Consider the following 24,500-nt stretch of genomic DNA (forward strand, 5'->3'; position numbering starts at 1 on the left):
TGTGCTGTACTTGACATCCCATGACTATCCCTTAACTTCTAGTCTACTTCTCAGTCCCTTCACCTTTCTCCCTCAGGTCCCAACACTGCTGCCTATGTCAACCATCAGTATGCTCTCTGTGGCTAAGAGTCTGTTTCTGTGTTGTTTGTTCATTTATTTTGTTCTTTAGATTCCACATATAAGTGAAATCATGGTATTTGTCTTTCTCTATCTGAAGTCTGTTTTTCTAGTTTTGTCATCTTCCCTTATTTCTCTTCAAGATGATATCTGGGTGTTTGGGACACAGATGTTGATAAAGGGGCAGTTGGCATCCTCAGGCTCATGGTACACTCTATGGGCCCGCTGCTCTCCACTTCAGAGTTGCAGGTAAGCTACTCCCTTGCCTGGTGGCCAAGAAGGAGGTACTGGCCCCAGGTTTGGCTCTTCCTGGTGTCTACTACTGATAAAACTCAGGGGTTTCTCTTTCCATAGGACCCTGGGAAGAGTCAGCCACTCCATTCCCTCACTGGCATATGGACAATATGCCCACCCACTGCCTCATCTCACATGTGGTCCCTGGCATAGGTGGTCTTGCCTCTAAACCTTAACTACAAGGCCCCCCTCTCCATTCCACCTCAGGCCTCCTCAGTCCCCAGTGGGCCTACTGGCTCTCATGCCACTGCTCACACCTTTAGGAGAGCCTGGCATCACTGCTCAGCATGTGCTGAGGCAGCTACCCCAGATCAGCCTGGCTGGCATCCTCAGAAAATATCTCCAGATTCCCAACATGTAATAGCACAAAGCTCCTTCTCTCAGTGATAACCGCCAGTCTACTTTACTTGTTATCTCATCCCCAAAAGGCTAGATTAAAACACTGAAGATTCACTTCTGCTTCTCCTCATGTCTTTCTCCACTGGTTCAGAAGCAGTGGAGACCTAGAACCTCTGCTTCTACTCCTTCTTGTCCTTCTGAAAGGACCCCAGTCTGCATGCCTGCCATCAGTACCTGCACGGGCTTCACTGTGGGAGAAACTTGGGGCTGGGACTACATTTGGTGTGTGCTACACTACAATTATTTAGAAACTTACTTTTTCATGAAGGCTTGCTTTCATACTTACCATCTTTTTACAGAATCCTATTTTGAATGATAGGGATGAATATTAATTGTTTCTTTTTGACTGCTTCATGTAGCTCTTCTAATCTTTTTCCAGCCTTGGGCTAACTTTGGAGATGATCATGTAAAGAGAAATGCAAAAGAAAAAAGCCTTCCTATTTTAAAAGATTTATCACAGTGAAAATGTCCAAGCGCATTTATAACTAATAGCGGTACTTGGCATTGATATAGTACTCTGCAGCCTTTGAATTATATCCTCAGTATGTATTATTATCCTATCTTATAGACAAGGCAACTACAAAATTAAAATACTTGTTTAAGATAATAGCACTGATAACAGTAACAGAATGATCAGTAACTCACATGGTGTGTAGCTGTTTCCATTGTTCTATCTGGAAGACCTCATCTTCGAGTCCTCGGATTGGATATCAAAAACTGAAACTTGTGTTCAGGTCCTGAAAGGGGCTTTCGGTTCTGCTCCCAGCATAGACCCTCGGTGTGAACCATGATGGATGCTCTGGAGCTCTCCTTCACCTGGGCACATCTTGGTATTTTTATAATGTGGCAGTTTTTCCTATTTGCTGTATTGGGAAAGTACTGTTCATTCTGTCAACGACACTAAAATTCACGATCTCAATCTTAGAACTAATATTCCAGCCAAAACTCTATTTAAAAAAAATATATGTTTTTTATTGCTTTTTGGATAGAGAGGAAGGGAGAAACAGAAATCTCAAAGATGAGAGAGAATCATTGATCGGCTGCCTCTTGCATGTCCTCCATTGGGCATCAAGCCCGAAACCTGGGCATGTGCTCTGACAGAGAATCGAATCTGAGATCACTTGTTTCATGGGACGATGCTCAATCCCCTGAGCCACATCAGCTGGGCTAAGCTTTTTAATTGATTTCTTTCTTATGTATATACATTTATGTGGGTACTTTATTTTTCCTAGGCTAATGAGTTTACATTGAAAAAGTAACCTATGGTATATGCATCTGCATGCCTGCCTTTGGCTGTTTATTTAGATCTGTTCTCAATCTCAGAAATTTAAAATCAGAGAATTAAGAGACTTAGTCATAAAAGAACTAAGAAACTTGAACTTTTCATTGAGGCTTAATTATAGACACCATTAACACTGTAACATAATAATTATAATAATAGCTAACATTTATTGAGGACTTTCTAATCACATTACCCACATATTCTCACTTAAGTATCAAACCTACATGGTAAGTACTATTATTATTTTACAAACAAGGACATGTTGGTATTAATTCTTTACATGTCTGTAGTGATTTATGTTCTACAATGTGGTTTCATCTACATTAGTGTGCCTTTGAATTTGGTGTGGTGAGTATGACCGAAATGGTAGCTTGTAGAGGAAACTATAACTCCAGAGTTATTAAATGATTTATGCTGATAACTGACTGTTGGCCTTCGGTCAGCTCATTGGCTAGCTTTTCGTTTCTTGGTCTTCTTCCCAGTGGGGTCTTCTACTTTGAGGCTCTTAGAAACCAAACATGTATTTAAAGTAATTATGGGAGTTCCATTGCCCACATGTGTTACAGTGCACAGCCACTTGGGTTATCTAATATAGGAAGGATGCCTCCTGCATTGCACTATGGGTTAGTGGAAGCAGCTCCAGGTGTGCAAGCCGAGGCCAGGCTTGGCTACTTGTCCTGACGGTTACTCAGCTTCTCTTTCTCTCTCTTTCTTCACCTGCACATTTGCAATAGTTGAACAAGGTGACTTCTAAGATGTTAGCCCTCATGTATAATAATCCTATGTAATAAAGAGGTAATGTGCAAATTGACCGTCATGACCTCACACAAGATGGCCACCCCCATGTGGTCACAAGATGGCTGGCAAGGGAGGCCAGTTGGGGGTGACTGGGTCTGCAAGGGAGGGAAGTTGGGGGGAACCAGGCCTGCAGGGGAGGGCCGTTGGGGGAAGCCAGGCCTGCAGGGGAGGGCAGTTAGGGGCGATGGGCCGGCAGGGGAGGGCAGTTGAGGGCAACCAGGCTGGATGGGGAGGGCAGTTGGGGGCAACCAGGCTGGCAGGGGAAGGCAGTTGGGGGTGACTGGGTTGGCAGGGGAGGGCATTTGGGGGCAATCAGGCTGGCAGAGGAGTGGTTAGGGGGAGATCACACTGACAAGCGGTTAGGGGCAATCAGGCAGGCGAGAGCTTGGGAGTCAGCAGTTCTAGATTGTGAGAGGGATGTCCGACTGTGGTTTAGGCCCGATCCCACAGGGGTCCCAGATTGGAGAGGGTGTAGGCTGGGCTGAGGGACACATCCCCCCCTCCCAGTGCACAAATTTTGTGTACCAGTTCTCTAGTTTTATATAATTCTCTCCTAAAATCAGCAGTCTTTATGATAAAGAGAGTACATTTTTTTTTAATGGTAAATTTGATTGTGCTATTATGTGAAAGTTATATGAATTAAGATGACTTTTTTATTTTTTAATATATTTTATTGATTTTTTACAGAGAGGAAGAGAGAGGGATAGAGAGTTAGAAACATCGATGAGAGAGAAACATCGATCAGCTGCCTCTTGCACACCCCCTACTGGGGATGTGCCCGCAACCAAGGTACATGCCCTTGACCGGAATCGAACCTGGGACCCTTGAGTCTGCAGGCCGACGCTCTATCCACTGAGCCAAACCGGTTTCGGCAAGACAGTACATTTTTAAAATTTCATTTTAATCCTCTCCTAAGAATTAACTAGTAAAACATATGGTAGCAACAATAATTTTTAAAATTTATCTAAAAATGAAATTAAGAAAAGTTACATTATGAGATTAAAGAGAATAGTATTAGGAACAAATTTAACAAACGGAGTACAAAACTTACTCTCTGGAAACTACTGAACATTGCCGAAAGAAAAAAAATTTTTTTAATTGGTTTCAGAGAGGAAGGTAGAGGGAGAGAGATAGAAACATCAATGATGAGAGAGAATCATTGATAGGCTGCCTCCTGCACACCCCCAACTTGGGTTTGAGCATGCAACCTGGGCATGTGTCCCGACTGGAATCAAACTGTGACCTCCTGGTTCATAGGTCAATACTCAACCACTGATCCATGCCAGCCTGAAAGAAATTTTAAAAGAATTAAATGAATGGAAAGATGCCCTGTGTTCATTAATTGGAAGATATAATGTTGTTAAAACAGCAGTATTCCCCACATTGATCTACAGATTTAACACAATCCCTATCAAAAATATTCCAGTTGACTTTCTTGCAGAAATTAACAATCTGATCATAAACTTCATATGGAAATTTAAGGGACTGAAAGTAGTTAAAGGAGGCTTAAAGAAGGACAAAGTCAAAAGATTCACACTTCTTGATTTTAAAACTTATGTGAAGCTATAGTAACCAAGCATTTGTGGCTCGATCATAAGGACATAGATATACATAAATCGACAGAATAGAATTAAAGTAAGAAATAAACTCACACATTTACAGTTGATTGAATTTTGACAAAAGATGTCAAGACAGTCAAAGAGAGAAAGAATAACCTTTATAGCAGTGTTAGGACAGCTATGTTCACACATGCAAATGAAGTAGGCCCTTTCATCATACCATACATTAATGAAAAATGGGTGAAAGACCTAAATGTAAGAACAAAATCAATGAAATTTATTTTAAAATATAGCAGAAAATCTTCATGATCTTGGGCTAGGCAAAACCCTTTGGATATGACACCAAAAGTTCATACTACTAAAAACAAAAATTAGATAAATCCAACTTCATTATAATATTAAAAATCTCCCACACTTTTGTACATCAAAGACACCATCAAGAAAATGAAAATATAACTAATACAATGAGAAGTTATTTGTAAATTATATATCTGATAAAGAACTTGCGTCCAGAATATGTAAAGAACTCCTACAACTCAAATAATAAAAAGTCAGGTAATACAATTTTAAAATGGGCAAAGGATCTGAATAGATATTTTTCCAAAGAAAAATAGTGGCCAATAAGCACATGAACATACAGATACTCAATATCATTAGCCATCAGAGAAAAAAAATCAAAAATCACAATGAGATAACACTCAGTATCCCCTACGATGAGTATCATCAATAAGAGAAACCAGCCCTGCTTGTTTCGTCCAGAAGGTCAAGGTTCTATTCCTGGTCAGGGCACATGCCTGGGAGGTGGACTCAATTCCCAGTAGGGAGACTGCAGGAGACAGCCACTTGATTATTCCCTCTCATCATTGGTGTTTCTATCTCTCCCTCTTCTTTCCTATCTCTGAAATAATAAACACATTAAAAACAAAAATATAAACCATGCTCAGTCTAAAATCAATAAAAGCATTTAAAAAGAAAAGATAAACATAACAAGTGTTAGGGAGGATGTGAAGAGATGAAAACCTCAGTCACTGTAAAATGGTGTAGTTGCTTTGGAGAAGAGTGTGGCAGTACCTCAATAATCCTAGATTTGCCCTGTGATCCAGTAATTCCACCTGGACCCAAGAGAAATTAAAACATAATATCCAAACAAAAGCTTGTGCATGAATGTTTATAGCAGCATTATTCACAATAGCCAAAAGATCTACTGATGAACAAATAAATGAAATGTGTCATATCCACATGTTCAGCCATAAAGGAGGAATGAAGTAGTGATTTACCCTACCTAATAAAACAGTAATATGCAAATTGACCGTACCTTCGCTACTCCCATAAGCCACGCCCACCAGCCAATCAGGAGCAAATATACACATTAAACCAGCAAAGATGGTGGGGGGAGGGGGCAGCGCCCGCTGCCGGTGGGATCCAAGCCATGATGGTAGACTGGGACAGGCGGTTAGTGCCGGCAGCCGGCTGACCAAGTCCTGGATAGGGGCTTCGAGTCAGGCGGTTAGTGCTGGCGGCAGCTGACTCGAAGCCCCTATCAGGGATCACGGACCAGGGCAGGCAGCGTGGGTTAGCGCCCGTAGCCGCCTGCCCAGGTCCGCCATCACGGATCACGGACCAGGGCAGGCAACGTGGGTTAGTGACCTCAGCTGCCTGCCCAGGTCCACGATCACAGATCACGGACCAGGGCAGGCGACATGGGTTAGCGCCCGCAGCCGCCTGACCAGCTCCGTGATCATGGATGACAGATCAGGGCAGGCGGCGTGGATTAGCGCCTGCAGCCACCTGCCCACGTCTGCCATGATGGATCATGGACCAGGGCAGGCGGAGTGGATTAGCGCCCGCAGCCACCTGACCGGGTCCCCGATAGGAACTTGGAGTCTAGGATAACAAAAATAATATTCAGCAAAAGCAGCAGACAAGGTTTCATAAGTTCTCCCCAGGTCACCACTGTTCTCTTATACATTTTAATTATCCCAGACTTTGCCTGATGGGATTTGATTTGAATTATGCCTGATAGAGATTACATGGCATGAATTGTAGGCTCATTCTTTCTTTTGTGGTTGCCTGACTGAGAAAGGCCTTGGAATGAGAGAAGGCACTTTTAATTTCCTTTTTCATTCTATAGAGACTGAGGAATTACAGTTATATGAAGAAGTTAGTGAGAGAATGAAAGTCTCATACTGTATTTTTCTGTAAGTTTTATCATGTGGACTATCAAAACTTGGTGGGATCCTTTTCAAGAGGTGTTACAAAAATTATGTTGGAATTAACATTCAAGAATAAAAGGAGAGAAGTGAGTGGTGGGTAAAGAAAAGAACTTTGTCCTAGAAACCAAATAGAAGCCACATAAACCTTCAGATTCTTACTCATTGTGCTTTGGAGGTATTAAAGGATAATTTTTTAAAAAGTTAAAATCATGACTCATAATCTGTATAGATAAAAGGCTAAGTGACCGACATTTGTCCATCAGTCTGACCAACCAGTACATATGACGCACACTGGAAATTTAAAAATAAACTTTGACTCGCACACGTGCCATACATATAAAGCTCTTGCTGGCATTACTTTGAATGTTGCATTTGGTGGGAAAGTTCTTTTCAGAGGGGATTTTTGTGCCACCATGCTATACAATTGGCCATAGTACAAATAAGTTAAAAGTACTGTAGTGTTTGGGGATGTTTCAGATAGTTGTCTCTTAAAACAAATATGAGATCAGAGGATTCTGCTTATAGTGAATGGTTAGTAAAACTTGGAGATGGCAAACTTGATAGCAGTTTTCATTTAGGAATGGATATTATTGAAATTCCCCATGAAATTATTTTTAATGGATCTATTATTAAAGCCACCTTTTGGAAATAGTATATCTATAGATAATATTAAAAATATATCTAAACATGCAATTCTTTGTTCAAAAAGTGAGCACGTTCAAAAATTAAATGAAGAAATTTTGGATATACTTGATGGAGATTTTCACACCTATTTGAGTGATGATTCCATTGACTCAACAGATGATGCTGAAAAGGAAAATTTTCCTATTGAATTTCTTAATAGTATTACTCCTTCTGGAATGCCGTGTCATCAATTAAAATTGAAAATGGGTGCAATCATCATGCTATTGAGAAATCTTAATAGTAAATGGAGTCTTTGTAATGGTACCAGATTTATTATCAAAAGATTGCGACCTGACATTATCAAAGCTGAAATATTAACAGGATCTGCAGAGGGAGAGATTGTTCTGATTCCAAGAATTGATTTGTCCCCATCTGACACTGGCCACCCATTTAAATTAATTCGAAGATAGTTTCCCGTTATGCCAGCATTTGTGATGACTATTAATAAATCACAAGGACAAACTCTAGACAGAGTAGGAATATTCCTACCTGAACCCATTTTTGGACATGGTTAGTTAATGTTGCTTTCTCTCTCTCTCTCTCTTTTTTTTTTTAAGTATTTTTTAAAAATATCTTATTGATTTTTTTTACAGAGAAGAAGGGAGAGGGACAGAGAGAGAAACATCGATGAGAGAGAAACATCGATCAGCTGCCTCCTGCACACCTCCTACGGGGGATGTGCCCACAACCGAGGTACATGCCCTTGACCGGAATCAAACCTGGGACCTTTCAGTCCACAGGGCGATGCTCTATCCACTGAGCCAAACCAGTTACGGCTGTTGCTTTCTCTTGAGTTCAAAGAGCATGTCACGTTAAAGTTAAAGTTGTAAATACTTTATCTCAAGGGAAATTAGTCAAGCACTCTGAAAGTGTTTTTACTCTTAATGTGGTATACAGGGAGATATTATAATAAGTTTAATCACTTTATCAGTCATTATTTGCATCAATGTTCTTTTTATATTATGAGTTTGTTATTGTTGTTATATCATTTTGTTATTGTTTAGTTATTAATAAAATTATGTATTATTTTCCTATACATTGTACTCATTTCCTTTTATCTCTCACACTTTTATTATAGAGAAAGGGCAAATAGCAATATTAAAATATTTCATCTAATTAATTCCCTTTCAATGTGCACGAATTTCGTGCACCGGGCTACTAGTCCTATATAATAAGAGAGGAATATGCTAATTATCCATTATGAGGCCTAAGGACCAACCGCATAACAACTGGATCACTGATCTGCAGGAGGGTGGGGCAGCGAACTACAAGCAGGCAGAGGAGAGCTACAGGAGGGGGCAGGGCAGCAAGCTATGAGGGGGGGAGTGAGGGAGGGGAGCTACAGGAGGGCGGGACAGTGGGCAGAGAGCTACTGGAGGGTGGCAGCGAGCTACTGGTAAGCTACTGGCACACGGATTTGTGTGCAGGGCTACTAGTATTGTAATATAGCTAAACCATGAAAATATTATGCTAAGGAAGAGAAGCCAGTTACAAAATACCACATATATGATTCCATTCATATGAAGTGTTCCTTATAGGCAAATTTATAGTGACAAAACATAGATTAGTGCTTGCCTAAGGCCAGAAGGGTTGGGGAAAATGAGGAGAGACTGCTAAATGATTTGGGGTTTCTTTTGTAGTGACAAAAATGTTCTAAAATTGATTGTAGTGATGGCTACACAATTTCTAAGTATACTAAAGCCATTGACTTAGATACTTTAAGTGGATGAAATGCATGGTATGTGAGTTATATCTCAATACAGCTGTTAAAAATGAAATTTAAAAAACTAGAAACTTTAAATAAATCTGACTATGTATGCAAGATAGAGTTTGTATCCATGTAAGATAGGCTCCCTGACTCCTAGTATGCCATTCTGAGTCCAGGTAAGTAGAGGGCCTTGGCTTGATGGTCACACAGACACTGATCTGAATTCTCCTCTAGAATGGCCAATTCACATAGCTTCACTGAATCTCAGCTTCTTTATCTAAACACTAGAGGCCCAGTGCACGAAATTCATTCACAGTGGGTGTGGGGGGGGGGGTATCCCTCAACCCAGCCTTCACCCTCTCCAATCTGGGACCCCTTAGGGATCAGGCCTAAACCGGCAGTCAGACATCCCTCTCACAACCTGGGACCGCTGGCTCCTAACTGTTCACCTGACTGCCTGCCTGATTGCCCCTAACCACTTCTTCCTGCCAACCTGATCACCCCCTATCTGCTCCCTTTCCAGCCTGATTGCCCACAACTGCCCTCCCCTGCTGGCCTGATCACCCCCAACTGCCCTCCCCTGCCACCCTGATCACCCACAACTGTCCCCCCCAGCCGACCTGATCATCCCCAACTGCCCTCCCCTGCCGACCTGATGGCCCATAACTGCCCTCTCCTGCCACAACCCACCTCCTCCATGCGAGGCAGTGGAGACACTGGGACTGGCCTCCTCTGCGCCACACAGAGCCACGGGACCCCCAGGCCTCCCCGCATGGAGCGGCCACTGGATCCCACCTCTGCTGTGCATGCAGCCATCTTGTGGCGACATCACACGAGGGCGTGACACCACCTAGGCTTTTATTATATAGGACTAGTGGCCCGGTGCATGAAATTTGTGCACATTAAAAGGGAATTAATTAGAGGGAATATTTTAATATTGCTATTTGTCCTTTTTTTATAATATAAGTGTCAGAGATGAAAGAAAATTAGTAAAATGTATATGAAAATCTTTCTCCTTTCAGAGTCTAGGGCGCACCATGGGACCTAGAGTAAAGTCCCCGCCCACCACCTTCATGCACTCCAAAAACACAGGAGACCCAGACCCGGCCGGCCCCACCTCCATTGGGTGAGACCCAGACCTGGCTGGCCCCTCCCCTGTCAAGCCTCCCCAGGCAGGGGGTGCAGCCTCAGGTCCCCCAGCTCAGCATCAGGTTGGGGGCGCAGTCTCAGGTCCCCCATCAAGCCCCACCAGGCAGGGGGCGCAGCCTGAGGTCCCCGGTCAATCCCTGCAGGGCGGGGGGCGCAGCCTGACGTCCCTCGCCCCGGCCAAGCACCATTCAGCCTCAGGTCCCTACTGTTTGGTCATGATGTTACGGCTTCCGGGATAATTTGCATATTCCTCTATTATATAGATAGATGGGGATAATAACCATTCTTAGCTGTGGGTTGCTCTGAAAATTACATGAGTTTCTGCATCTACATAGGCTAGTACAGTGCTAATAGCAACAGCCATCATCCGAGATGTCATGGTTGTGGTCATTGCCAGCCTATGGCAAGAGCTTAAAGAGCAAGGTGCCTCCCTGTGTTTGCATGTGCTATTCCTTCTGCCTGGATCACTGTCCTTATAGCACAACTTCTTTAGTCCCTTCATGAGCTCACTAGGAGCCTCATTTCAGGCTCCTTTTGTGGTAGGTGTCTCCTGACCATACAGCCGCAGGGTCATAGGCCCTGACCTTGCAAAGCTGCTATTTAATTTTTGGCAGTATGGATTTATTTGTCTCTCTTACACTCCCTGTGCTGTTTGAGAGCAGTGGTTGCTGCTTCACTCCCGGACCCCCTAGCCTGGTACTTCAGTCTTTGGTAGGTGCCCCATTAAAACATGTTGAAAGAATGGACATGAGATTAGGACCTAAGTAGATTGTTTGAACTTCTCATGCTTCCATTGGACTCCTAAACAGTAGTTTACTGGCCAATAGAATAATCTGAACTACTTTGGGAACTTCCTCTAATGGTTGGGCATCACAAGTTTATCTAGTACTCGAGGCCCGGTGCATGAAATTTGTGCACGGGCTGGAGGGGGGAGGGGTTGGTGTCCCTCATCCCAGCCTGCACCCTCTCCAATCTGGGACCCCTTGAGGGATGTCCGACTGCCCATTTAGGCCCGATCCTAAATGGCAGTTGGACATCCCTCTCACAATCCAGGACTGCTGGCTCCCAACTACTCGCCTGCCTGCTTTCCTGATTGCCCCTAATTGCTTCTGCCTGCCAGCCTGATCACCCCGTAACCACTCCCCTGCCAGCCTGATTGATGCCTAACTGCTCCCCTGCCAGCCTGATTGCCCCTAACTGCCCTCCCCTGCTGGCCTGGTCACCCCTAACTGCCCTCCCCTGAAGGCCTGGTCACCCCTAACTGCCCTCCCCTGAGGCATGGTCACCCCTAACCGCTCTCACCTGCAGGCCTGGTCCCCCCAACTGCCCTCCTCTGCTGGCCATCTTGTGGTGGCCATCTTGTGTCCACATAGGGGCAGCCATCTTTGACCAAATGGGGGCAGCCATCTTGTGTGTTGGAGTAATGGTCAATTTGCATATTACTCCTTTGTTAGATAGGATAGTCCTGCCATTAAAATAGAAATACATAAAGAAACCGGCATTTAATTATCAATGTAATTGTTACTGTCAATAGAAAATAAATAGTGCTAATCAGTAATAGATTGCGAAGGATTGTACCTAATATTTCTTCATTTTGAAAGGCTTTTTTGAACTAGGTCTGGTGTTTTATAAACTGCTGTGGGAAGGTGAAACTTTGGATTTCTTAAGGTACTCTATAAACTGCTAAGAGAAACTGAAAATGTGGATTTCCATTGTCATTTTTTTTTTCATTGTTGACTCTATTACTGATGTCTCTCTTTTTCTCCCCCTTTGCCTTTCTCCAGCCTGCCCCTGCCCCCAGGCCTTCATCACACTAGTGTCTGTGTCCATGGGTTATGCATATATGCATATACGTTCTTTGGTTGATCTCTTCCTGTCATTTTTAAGGACATGGCATTGGTTTAAATATATATATACCGAGTTTGTGTAGTAAGTGAATCCAGTATAGGTTTGAACTTGCACTAGGCCATATTCTTGCCAAAATTTATAAAACCTATTTAGAAAAATTCCCCTTATTCCTGTGCCAATTTCTCTAGAAGCCAAAAGTTTTCATCATAACATTCACCTTCCTGCTTCATCTGCAAAAGAACAAAGCTGAAGTTATTGAAATGTGATAAATTATGATAGTAATCTATCTAAACTGTGGGAAGCCATTATTGACTAGCTCATATGTGTGTTAGTACCTGGAGAACTTGGCATTACTTGATGTTTTGAGATAACTTCACCTAGATACAGGGGAATTGATAAAATTGTCTCAACAGTGTCTTTTAATTGTGTCCCTTTTTTGTGATCTTTTAAAAGTAGGTAGAGACTTTCATTAAAAACCCTAGAACATTAAAACAATTTCATTACTTTCTTAAATTTATGAACCGTTTTATTCATTCATTTCAAAATATTTATAAAGAATTCAGGAGCCTATTCCTATATATAACACTTAAGTGAAACTGGAAGGTAGCATTGCAGTAAGTGTAGTACAGAGAAACTTGGATTTAGAATTGGAGCATAATTTATAATTGGATGGCTATGCAAGTTTCTAAATAAAAGTGATAATCATTTATTGACAACCTAAATGCATTCCTTGTTTGTTTCTTTTAACCAGATATACACCCTGTGGGCTAAGTTACACTCTTCTCCCTCTCCCCATGAACCCAGAATAGTTTTATTAATAGGAATATATGATGTTTATGTTCTTAAAAAATCAGGGTGGTCTTAGATGTCTGTCTTCCATTCTGGCATTTCCCTTTATACAACCCTTTTGAATTTTCTGTTTAAAAACTGGCATTGGGATAGCTTTTCTTTGGCCTAATGCCTGGGTCGCATATTGCAGCAATGTATTAGGAATGTTAAGACATAAGTCCCCCAAAGAAAAATGTTTGTTATGAAAATAGAGCTGAGGTGACACTTAGAATTAGAGCTTCTTAACTTGTCTAAATGACAGTTAATGATCTTTTTCTTTCCTTTTATTATTTTAAGAGGGGGAAGAGGGGAGGAATGAAAGGAATGCCCAGAGGCTGAGGTTGCATTTGGTTCACCAAACTGTTAGATGTCAAATGCACTCTACTGATAATACATCTTTTGTCTCTTTTTAGGAGCTAATTTTGTTACTCGAAAAATTAGCCGGTCAGTAGCTAAGATTTACCTTGGACAGCTGGAACGTTTCAGTTTGGGAAATCTGGATGCCAAACGAGACTGGGGCCACGCCAAGGACTATGTAGAGGTAGGAACTAACTCATGTTCTTAAAAATACCTGTATCAGTTGGTGCTTTAATGCCAGGCCTCCAGTAGTAGAGGTAGTAGCACATAAAATTTTGCTAATGAGATATGTTTAAGCTCATACTACTTTCAATTTAAGGCTCTTTCGTTCAGCAGTACATGTAGATTATACTGAATATTGCTTGAATGAGGAAATTTTTTTTTAAATGTGTTGGTCATTGTTTTAGATGATAGATGAAAAAATGTTTCATTGGTGTTCTTCACTTCCAAAGATTTTTTACAGGTCCCCACTTTTTGCACCTTCTCTTTCCTCTCTGCCCAATACACATATAACGGTGAAATAATTTTTTGGTATAAAGGTACTGTTATCAGAGAATTAAACTCCCCTGTCACTCATGGGAGCAAGGTGCAGGTTCTTGGGGCATCACTGAAAGAAGTATTTTCAGAGGCCCCCACAGGAGGATGGGATATGGATGGAAGCTTTATTTGGGTGGAGTTAAATTTCTCTAATTCCTAAGTCCCCTGCCCCTAATCCAGTCCTGGAAAAGGTGCAGCTGGGGTTCTAGCAAAGCCAAAATAGGCCAGTGTCCAGAGCTTCTATTCCATGTTTCAACCGGGTGTGGCTCAGTATCCAAGCTAATTAAAGTCTATTAGTCCATGTGTGGAGTCCAACAAGGCTGTGCACTATGTGGGCACAGGGGAAAGTATCCCCCTGCCAAAGGAGAGCCAGGAACCAGGTGTGCCTGAGGGAGAAGAAAGAAAGGGAACTTCTTTTGGTTGGAAGCTTTAAATATTCAGGTTTCGTCTGCTTGCATTGGCCTCACCCATCTTGGCCACTGACTTGCTTTCAGGTGTGATTGACAGACAAGCACCTTCCCACATCACTCAGACCTTACTGGGCATTCATCTGAACTGTCTTTGTCCATCCCCTTCCCCCATCCATCAGCAGGGAACAGGCTTGGATAATGTTAAATACAACTTTTTTGGCAAAGCTGTATAAATGGCACAACTATATCCAGTCTTCCCTTTCATCCTTTCCTGTTAAATAATAACCAGGTTATTACAATGGCATTATTATTAGTTCTCAGATGTTCAAGAAATACTATCGAATTTCAATTTGTATAATCTAAGACATTCAGATTTACATTGTTCTACTAAATTACTCTAAGAGTAATATTCTTACAGAGCTTTTGGTTTCTGCTGCTTATGAGTCTGATTATTGCTCTATACACTTCCTAAAGTGTATAGAGCAATAAACTGACTTTGCATGCCAGTGTACTTTGTCCATTACATAAAGAGAGACACAGAGAGATGTTGAAGATGCTACTGCAGAATAATGGATATAGTTAAAGGGAAATTTAAATATTCGCTCCTAAGATTTATATACTGCACATTAAATTTTGGGTTGAGTTACATATGTAAGGAGAGTGATTTTTCTTTGAAGGAACATTTTATCTTTCCCTAACTAGTATGCTTTTAGATATCACTGGTGGTTCTGTGGCCAGACCTGAATGAGCGTGGTGGTGACATTTTTATTTCCCCTGGAGCCCACTTGTCCTTGTTGAGGTACATACAGACTTCCTGTGCTCAGGAGACTATTTCTGTCCTTAGTGATTCGTCTCTGGGAAACCGGATCTGACTTCCTTGTTCATTGATGTGATTCAGAGAGAAACTGAACATACAAAAGAAAGCAAACAAGTAGTTCACTGGCTAACACAGAGGTTAGCTTCGCATTTGTGACTGTCTTTGTTTATAACAATTAAAAATGTTTATTTGAACACCTATTACTGATTTATATTATGGACAAAAAATAGTTCTGATTTTAAATTTTGAATAGCACAACATTAAATATGTTTAATACTTAATGTTTACATTTAAAATATGTTTTTCTGAGCTGTAATTACAAAGAAGCATTTTATGACATTAGTCAGATATATTTTAAGAGCATTACATTAAAAAATATATAAGACAACAGTTTCAGAAATTATAAGAGAGTGGAGAAAGGAGATGTTAACAGGAGAAGTTGAAAATGTCTTTTGTTTAACCTATATGACCTTACCTATGTACAAATATGAGGAAGATTTTGTAAAAATAAATACATATTTCTTCAATAATAGCATTTGGATGTGTAGCCTTCTAGCTACCTGACTATACTTAGGGCTACATAGAAGACTGTATTGGCATCCTTCTTTATTCAAACTCTGGTTCTCTAAATTCAGGAACCAAATAGGTCAAGTTTTATTTTATTTTATACTTTTGCACTGGGGTAAAGTAACAGGTTGTATGGAACTCAGAAATATATTTTGATAGAGAAACAGCAAAATGTTAATAATGCTTATTACCAGTTATGTTTATTGTTTTCCTTATACTTCTATATTTTCCATATATGTGAAATGAATATGTATAAAGTTTCTAAATCAGGAAACAAAAAAAGTGACATTTTTAAAAATAGGCTAAAATATCTACAAAAAAAAAAAAATGCCTGAGCCTGTTAAATAAATATGTAAGTAATGAGAAAAATCTTTTGTGAGCTTAGTGGATCTGGAAGAAGGATTCTGCTCTCATTTGACTCCCAAAATGCGGAGGCTACCACTGCTCCTGGGTGTAGCTCAAACTTGGGTACAAAGGGCCCACATCTGTATTCATTTGAAATAAAGGTATTTTATAAATATTTAGGCTCAAAGACTTCAAAAAGGTCTTCCCAAATGATGTCATTTGAAGATTCCTTGACAAGATCATGTCAATACAGCATACCCAGAAGCCAAATTTAAGAGCAAGATATTCTGGTCTTTTGGTAAAGTAAAGAAAGCATTGTCAAATTTTACAGAGAGACATACAAAATTAAGTTGCTCTCATGGGCATTCAAGACCTGATTTGTTCCACAGTCCAAGTGGGCTTTTTGTATTAGTGATCTCCTTGGGGTTCTGACAGTGACACATGTTGATGATGTCAGAGTATTTTTATAGTTCTCATTGATGGATTCTTGATTTCTAAAAACTATCATTAAGTAAAAATTCATAGTTTGCTATCTTCATTTTAAGAAATAATATCATCCCTTGCATTTTTAAATGTAGTAAAATGTTGCTAGAATTAAAATAAAAAAGCATAAGAATAAAAAAAGAGAAGCATTGTTTGTTTACCACATATCTGCATTCTGGCACTGTAGTCAGCTTTGAATGGGCCGCCTTGGCGAGCTCAAGTCCAGCAGCTCTTATGGTGTCTCCTCTGCACATGTTGCAATTCTACACTCCCTCTCTTTACACACAGGCAGATTGTACTGGTGTCTTTAGATTAAGCACCTTACACGTTGTTACTTATGAGTGAATTTCCGTGATGAAGAGTAGAGCATTTGACACAGGGGGTGGAAGTGACCTAGCTGTCAGCAATTTGCTCCTCCGCCTTAGCCAGGTTTTATATCTCAATTCGCACATCTGTGGAAAGGACATAATAACAGCCCTGTAAAAAATTAGCATTAATGTGCTGTACATTACATGATTAGAATCTACCTTCACCTTGTAAACATTTTTGCAACAATTTATACAAAACCACTTCCTGTTGCTGAGTCAGAATCATCAACATCTATTTATACCCTTGTTCCCTAGATCAAAATGATTTTTAAAATATTTGAATTCGAGGTATTTTAATTTGAAATGAAGATTATAAAAACTATATTAAATTATATAATATTTAATAATTAAGTGATATGCAGTTACATCTTTTCCAATATTTTAATATAAACATTTTAAACAGAGTAATTGAATGCCTTTTACCATACAGTAAACTCCCAGATTCTGTAATGAACATTTTTATTGCATTCTGAGAAACAAATATTAGTATTTAAAAATCACTGTGGTAGAGCTATAAATACTCAATTTACACAAACATAGGTTATAAAAATTTTACATTTTTATGGGATATAGTCAGTTGGCAATTCAAACTTTTAAAATATTTTTATCTTTTTAAATTATTGTGATAGCACACAACCTGTTTTCATGCCTGCCTCCCTCATTCTGCATGTTCAGAAAACATAGTGGGAGCTGCATACCAGATCCAAGCCCATTCATATGGTCAGTATTGCTTGAGCAGCACCCAAAAACTGCAAACCAGAGAACCTCTGACTTCCCTGAGTGACACTGTTCCTTCAGGGAGTCTTCTAGTGAGTACTAATCATGGTCATTGTTTTAGTGGCTGCAAATGGCAGTCTAGAAGCCAAGCAATCCTGCAAAATGCTATATTGCACAAAGGTAAGCATGTGTCTTTTATGCAAGACTGACTTCTCAAAACCTAAGATATGTGAATCTGTACTACCACCTGCTCTGGTTAATAGAAGTTTTCTCAAAGTTATCTAACCTTACTACCATTTTAATAAAAAATAAGTTTTAACATCTAGCAGGACAGAGCTGGGAAATGGCACCATGTGTTTAAATAAATCAACAGGAGCAGTTTGGTTAGCAAGGCCCCATCATGATCCCACCTTGATAAAACTAGCTGATAGAACACAACTGGAGCCAGAAAATACTTATAAGAACTGGACTGGAAGTGCCTTTAAGCTTTTACCTACTAATAAGATGGTCCCTTGTACTTGGAACATGCAGATAATCAAGTGACCTAAGTCTGAGCTCTTTCCAGCACTCAGTAAAAGGCCATACTGCCAACAGCTGACCATGCAGGTGCTCCTGAAGAGATGTGATGGTCTAGGGGCTGTCAGGGGACCCTCAGATCATTGGGTGAGGATGGAGAATCATCTGAATTTTAATATTGCTTTCCCCCACACACCTTTTTCTTTCTTCCTCTCTTTTTTCTTTATTTCTTTTTATGGGTGGCAGAATGGCGGGGAACACAGATTGATATTTAAAAAGCTACCATTAGAAATAAAAATAATAGTTGTCAAATGTTGAATATTGGGAATTTATTATAGGCCAGAAACTTTACTAAGGACTTTATATACATTATAAGTACGTATAATAATATGTACAACAACCCTGAAAGGTAGAGAGTATGTGCTGTGTTATGGAAGAAGGAACTGAGGGTTAGAATGTTCAGATAACATGTTCACCCAAACCATGACCAGTATTGGTGAATGTGTCCCTAACTCCAGCCCTCGCCTGATCCCTGAGCCACATTCATAACCACTAATTTATAGTGAAGTGAGGGGAATAAGTATATTAGCAGTGGGATCTGGGTAACTTCCCATTTTGCACAGAGACAGAAAATTAAGCTGCTCTCACTTTTCGCTTTCTACCATACATAGTCCAAGGGAAAGACAAGTATCTGTAAGACAGCTATCAGATCTCTCTGAAGCTGTTACATTGGCTGTATGAAGCAGCAACACAAAGGGTGTGTTGAGGAAAATGGGTGGTTAGGTGTCTATATCTCTCTGTCTGTTAGCTTCTAAGTGAGTTAACCTTTATTACAGCTCTCAGTTCTCAGCTAATAACAGAGACCCGGAGCACTGGGAGCCTCTGGTAGCAGGGGAGGAGACTGTTGACAGATCTGGGAAGAACTGACCAGTGTTCCCCAATCCTTTTAATCTCATCAAGTTTCATTTGGTTTGCTGCTAACATTTTACATCTTTTAATTCACACTGATCTGGAGGTAAAAGATGCCATTTAAACAGTTTGAGATATTATTTAAGGGAAAGCTTGCTTATTGCAACATCATCAACAAACCTCTTTTCATATTCAGGAGGCCAGCTTGGTTTCTTAATGTGTTTGAGTTCTCTCAAGTATTAACGGTACCAGAATCCAATCTTCAGAAAGGCCTCACTTAACAGAAAGGCAGAAAGTCATGGTGCCTGACTTCCTCTGGCCAGGGCGGGTTCACAGGAGTACTCAGGCCCCCAGGACTGCTCACCCCCTAGGAGTGCTCACACCCAGGAGTGCTCACCCCTCCAGGAGTGCTCACCCCTCCAGGAGTGCTCACTCCCTAGGAGTGCTCACACCCAGGAGTGCTCACACACCCAGGAGTGCTCACACACCCAGGAGTGCTCACCCTCCATGAGTGCTCACACCCAGGAGTGCTCACATATCCAGGAGTGCTCACCCCCTAGGAGTGCTCACCCCCTAGGAGTGTTCACACCCAGGAGTGCTCACCCCCTAGGAGTGCTCACCTCCTAGGAGTGCTCACCCCCTAGGAGTGCTCACACCCAGGAGTGCTCACACCCAGGAGTGCTCACCCCCTAAGAGTGCTCACACCCAGGAGTGCTCACACCCTCAGTTCCCAGAAAGCATAGGGACCTGTTTAAATTGTTGTTTTAATAAATGAAGCCAGCATCATCAATATTTCTGGTATGGACTATTCATCAAATTTCCATCCACAGATAATTTAGAAACATGGAGGTGGGTGCATTTTTAGATCATACTTTCAGTTGAATTTTAAAAATACAAAACTGAGCATCTGAGATTAAGTTGGAAAAGTGGTTCTAGGCGAAGGTATGAAGTGCATGTATGTGGAAAGACAATGAAAATAAACTGAGTGGAGTTGCACGTTCAGTGGATATAACGCCTGTGGAAGCGGACTATGAAATTTTGTGTAAATGACATTTGTTTTCTAATGGGTGGCAATTAACCACATTAAGGTAGAAGTGTGTACTCCACCCTGTACTCATTCCCTTTGACACTAAGTGTCATCACCCTGTTGTGGATCAGTAAATGACTGCTTGTATTTAAGAAAACATGGTTCCATTCCTGAAAATAAAAGTCCTTGGAAACAGTATAAGAAACTTCTTTTTCCTCTTAGATGCTGGTGCTCCTTCATATACATATGGAGGGTATCATGCGATTCCACTCCCAACTAAACTGGCTATTTAACTTTAATAACAACACTCTATGTGTGAAATAGATGTAATTGCCTCTTGTAAAATATGACATCACCTAAATTTATTATGATTTTGCCTGTAGAAGTTATATATCCTTAATATTAAATTCTTCATTTTTACACTAATGCACTCTGAAAAGGACACACAAAAATGTATTTGCAATCAAGGTAGTCTTTCTCTTACTTTCATTTAACCCATGCCTATGAACACCCAGAAAATAGTAACTATCTCTCGTCAAAATCCTCATTTTTAAGTTCATTCTAAAGTACTTTTTGGCTTTATCCTACTTCTCAGTGCTTTGTTGCAATAAACCATTTACTAAAATTCTGTGATTTTGTCCTCACAGGGCCCTGCTCTGTACCTTTCTCAGACCTTTCCAATGCTACTTGCTGCTGTCTCAGGAGCCCAGGCTTCAGGTCCCAGGCGAGGCCCCAGGGCCCCTGTAATACAAACATGTGTTAATGTTGCCTTTGCATCCAAAGCAACAAAGCAAAAAACCTTTCCCAAATAGAATGCTCCTTAGGCCAAATAAACACTTGCATTGAATGGAGTCTCCTTATCTGAGCATTTCCTTATAAAATTTTAAAAAATGAATATGTATACATGAAATGTTTTTTGTTGCTCTTGTCATCAAAAGATTGTTTTCTTACCTAAGACATTTCCCACTGAATATGATCTTACTGGTTTTGGTATTAGTTGAAATGGATTGACTTGATTGCAGCAACATGTTTTCAAGCATTGTTCTCTCTTGTTGCATGCAGCCCACAAAGGAAAACTGAAAAGTGCCATTATATTTTCATGCTGTGGTAAGTTACCCATATCTCTAGATTCTGCTGTGAGTAGACTTTATTCCTATTTTTTACAGGAAGCTAACCGAGCACATGGAAAAAAATAGAAAGAATGATACACTTGCCCTGATATATAAAATAAACATTTTAAAATCACAAAAGTAACATTAGTTTCCAAGATCAAATGTCCCTCAGTGTGACTTATAATATTGCCATCTGCTCATTCAAAACCTCTTATTTGTGTGATTATCACTTCTCAATTTTCCAGAGTCTCCTTTAATAGAGGATTCTTCTAGACATTTTCATCACAGATTTATCATTCTGGAAAACTTTCCCTCAGCCATGTCTTCCCAATTCTCCATCCTCCTCCCAGTCCATATCTCCCTGCTACCACACACACACACACACACACACACACACACACACACACACACACACACATTAGGAGCAGATCATTTTCTAATAGTAATGGTGTTTTTTTCTTAATTATGTGTAAAAGTGAACTTAAAGTTTCTTAGAGTTATTTGGTAGTAGCTGTAGAAAATCTATGCAAACTGTACAGTTAGAAGAAAAGAGAAACAGTCTGCGGGATCATTGGGTTCTGAGTGTGCCATTTCATTCCTCCCTTGCTGCGCAGTACCCACAGGTCCCCAGCACAGCTCCCTGTTCCTAGGCTGCCCAGCTCTGACTCTGAAGTGGAGTGCTGTGTGTCAGCCCCACGGTGGTGTGTGGTTACCTGGGTGGAGCCTAGGGGAGGCAGATTGCATTCCTAGAAGGTGACAGTGGCCCTTGCCTCTTAGTCATTTTGTAACTACATCCACACAATACAAATACTCACCTAGGTGTGGCCACTGCACCTTCCTCCTTTTCATCAGTGCAAAGGCAAAGATCAGGATAGGGGGCTTTATAGTTTCCTGTGTTTTTTCTCATAGTGTCTCTTTTAGGTTCAGAACTACTTGCTGATTTTCATTGGATCTTAAATGTCCAGTTTGAAAACAAAATACAAAGCTTTGATCAGACCTCTTTTTAAAGCATTAAAGGTTATCCTCTTGTATTTGTGTTTGCTTTGTCATTTACTTCTTTGGATTTGATTCTCCCAACCAATTTCAGACTCTGGGTAGGAGAGCAGAAATTAATATTTGCATTTCCCATATGAAAAAGCTAGCTTTCAAAAGAGAAGCCCAAAGTCCTGGCCTCATAGTGAACAGTGGTTCCAGCCCTGCCTACTTACTCTTCCATACAGCCCCTCCTGGATGGATTGTTGGTATATTTAGTCATTCCTGTAAGATTTTAAAGCCTTTATTACCCCTCACTAGGAATTACAAATAAACTAGCATTTTTACTAATGACTTCCTAGAATCTCTATTCATCTGGTGAAACAAAGAACATAAATATGAGAAATTGAATTAGAAAGAAGCTGTAAAACATTTGAAGAGCCAGAAGTTAAAAGTCCAGTTCTACATCCTAAGTAGAAAACTTCCTCTGAAGTGTAATAGTTGTACAATCATATAATTTGAGGAAGATACCAACTCTGTACAGGAAGTACAGGTTTAATACACACATAATTTCATTTGATCCTTATCTTCATAAAAACTAAAGAAGTTTGAAGAAGTGGCGCAGGTGATTTGAATTCCACTGCCTTTGTCAGTGGCAGCTGAGAGCTTCACGTAGTTAACTATCTGCAAGAGCCTTTGTGAAACCAAAGCATCATTGTCCAGGCCAATGAGTCATCTATTAAATTAGCCCTAATGAATTACCGGTTTGCTTGTTTAATTACGCATGATATAGGTCTCTGGATGTTAGAAGTCTAGTGAAGCTCAAAGGAATTGGATTGGCTTAGTTAAGCATTTCAGTAGGATCTTTCCTAACTCACCACGCACTGTTCCACCCACATTTGCACTGTGGAGAAACACATTAATTGGATGTACAAGAACTCAGAGTGGCTATAGTTACTTTGGACTCTGTATTTAAAGGTTCATTTTTAAAAAGTTTTTAGGATAACTCATAGGTGCTCTGTTTTACATAAATCATGTGCTATTGGTTTCCAAAATGTTGCCTCCATAACTAATTAAGGATTGCTAATAGCTCTTCTCCCTATTGAGAAAATTGTTCAGATCCAGTAGAAATCTACTGTTTTATTTTGCCTTCCTTTTTCCCCTATACCCATTTACTGGTATGGATGCAAACAATGCAAAATTATGCTTGTCTCATTTATACAACTCTCCCTGTTAGCTTTCCATTTTACCATATCTACATTTTTGTGTTTGACCTATTAGGGCTTTTTTTGTTTTTATAAAGAAAAAAAGTGCTTCCCTCAGCAGAACCATCTGGCCTGTTGCCTGCTCCTCAGCCAGTCTGTTCTCCAGCATGGCCAGGCGTGCGGTTTTCTGAGTGGTGCTGTTACACTGGTGGTCTCAGAATTCAGCGGGAGTCATGGAAAAGTTATACTGTGGGCTGCTTTCAAGTCTAAGGTTTCCAAGGTGAAAAAAATGCATATTGTTGTCATTTTTGACATAGCGTTTTTTTCCTCTAACTGGAATTTAGGCTTTTAAAAAGAATTACAGCATTTAATTCTTTGATGAAGAAAAGCTACTTTAAAAATATGTTAGATCCTGGCCTACCAATTTTGCATGCCAGCAAGCTGAGGTCACTGAGAAAATAACACATATTTACAATACACATTTTCTTAAAGGGTTGATTTGTAATAACTATTTTTTTTTCTTTTTTTAAATTGAGATACAGTTTCATGTGTATGGCATAATACTTGACATTTCTATATACCATTGCAGAATGGCCACCACAACAAGTCTAGTTAGCATCCATCACCATAAATAGTCACCAAATGTTTTTCTTGTGATGAGAACTTTTAAGATTTATTCTCTTAGCAACTTTCAAATATACAACACAATTTTATTTATTATGGCCACCGTGCTGTACATCACATCCCAGAACCTTTTTAGTTCATAACAGGAAGTTTGTACCTTTTGACCACTTTCACCCATTTCATCCACCCTTCACTCCCTCCCTCCTTCTGCAACCACCAAGTCTGTTTTCTGTATCTGGGAGCTAGGGAAGGAGGTTAGTTATTGTTTTAGATTCTACACATAAGAGAGAACATACACTATCTGCCTTTCTGTATCACTTACTAGTATTTCTCTTAGTATAATTTCCTCACGGCCCATCGATGTTGCAAATGGAAAGATTTCCTTCTTTTTATGGCTGAATAATATTCCATTGTGCATATATAATAATTAGTTTTCTTACACAATCAGATAACAATTAACTGTAAAGGATGAAATTGACAATAAATAATCACAGTAAGGAAATTTTATAACCGAAGGCTCTCTGTGCTCCTTTCCTACCTTGTGTGACAAAGGTGAGGTGCACCTGCTTTGTTGTTTTTATTAATCCTCACCTGAGGATATTTTTCCCATTGATTTATAGAGAGAGTGGAAGGGAGGGGGAGATACAGAGAGAGA

General features: G+C 40.3%; 1 protein-coding gene across 1 annotated transcript in view; it reads left to right on the forward strand.

Annotated features, from left to right (window-relative positions):
* Positions 1–24,500, forward strand: part of GMDS (GDP-mannose 4,6-dehydratase) — a 681,907-nt gene that overhangs the window by 365,319 nt on the left and 292,088 nt on the right. Inside the window, exon 7 of the mRNA XM_008158879.3 lies at positions 13,293–13,420. Within this exon, the coding sequence (XP_008157101.1) occupies positions 13,293–13,420 (128 nt within the window). The remainder of the gene's footprint in view (positions 1–13,292; positions 13,421–24,500) is intronic.

The sequence above is a fragment of the Eptesicus fuscus genome, chromosome 9, assembly GCF_027574615.1.
Source record: "Eptesicus fuscus isolate TK198812 chromosome 9, DD_ASM_mEF_20220401, whole genome shotgun sequence".
Classification (NCBI taxonomy): Eukaryota; Metazoa; Chordata; class Mammalia; order Chiroptera; family Vespertilionidae; genus Eptesicus; species Eptesicus fuscus.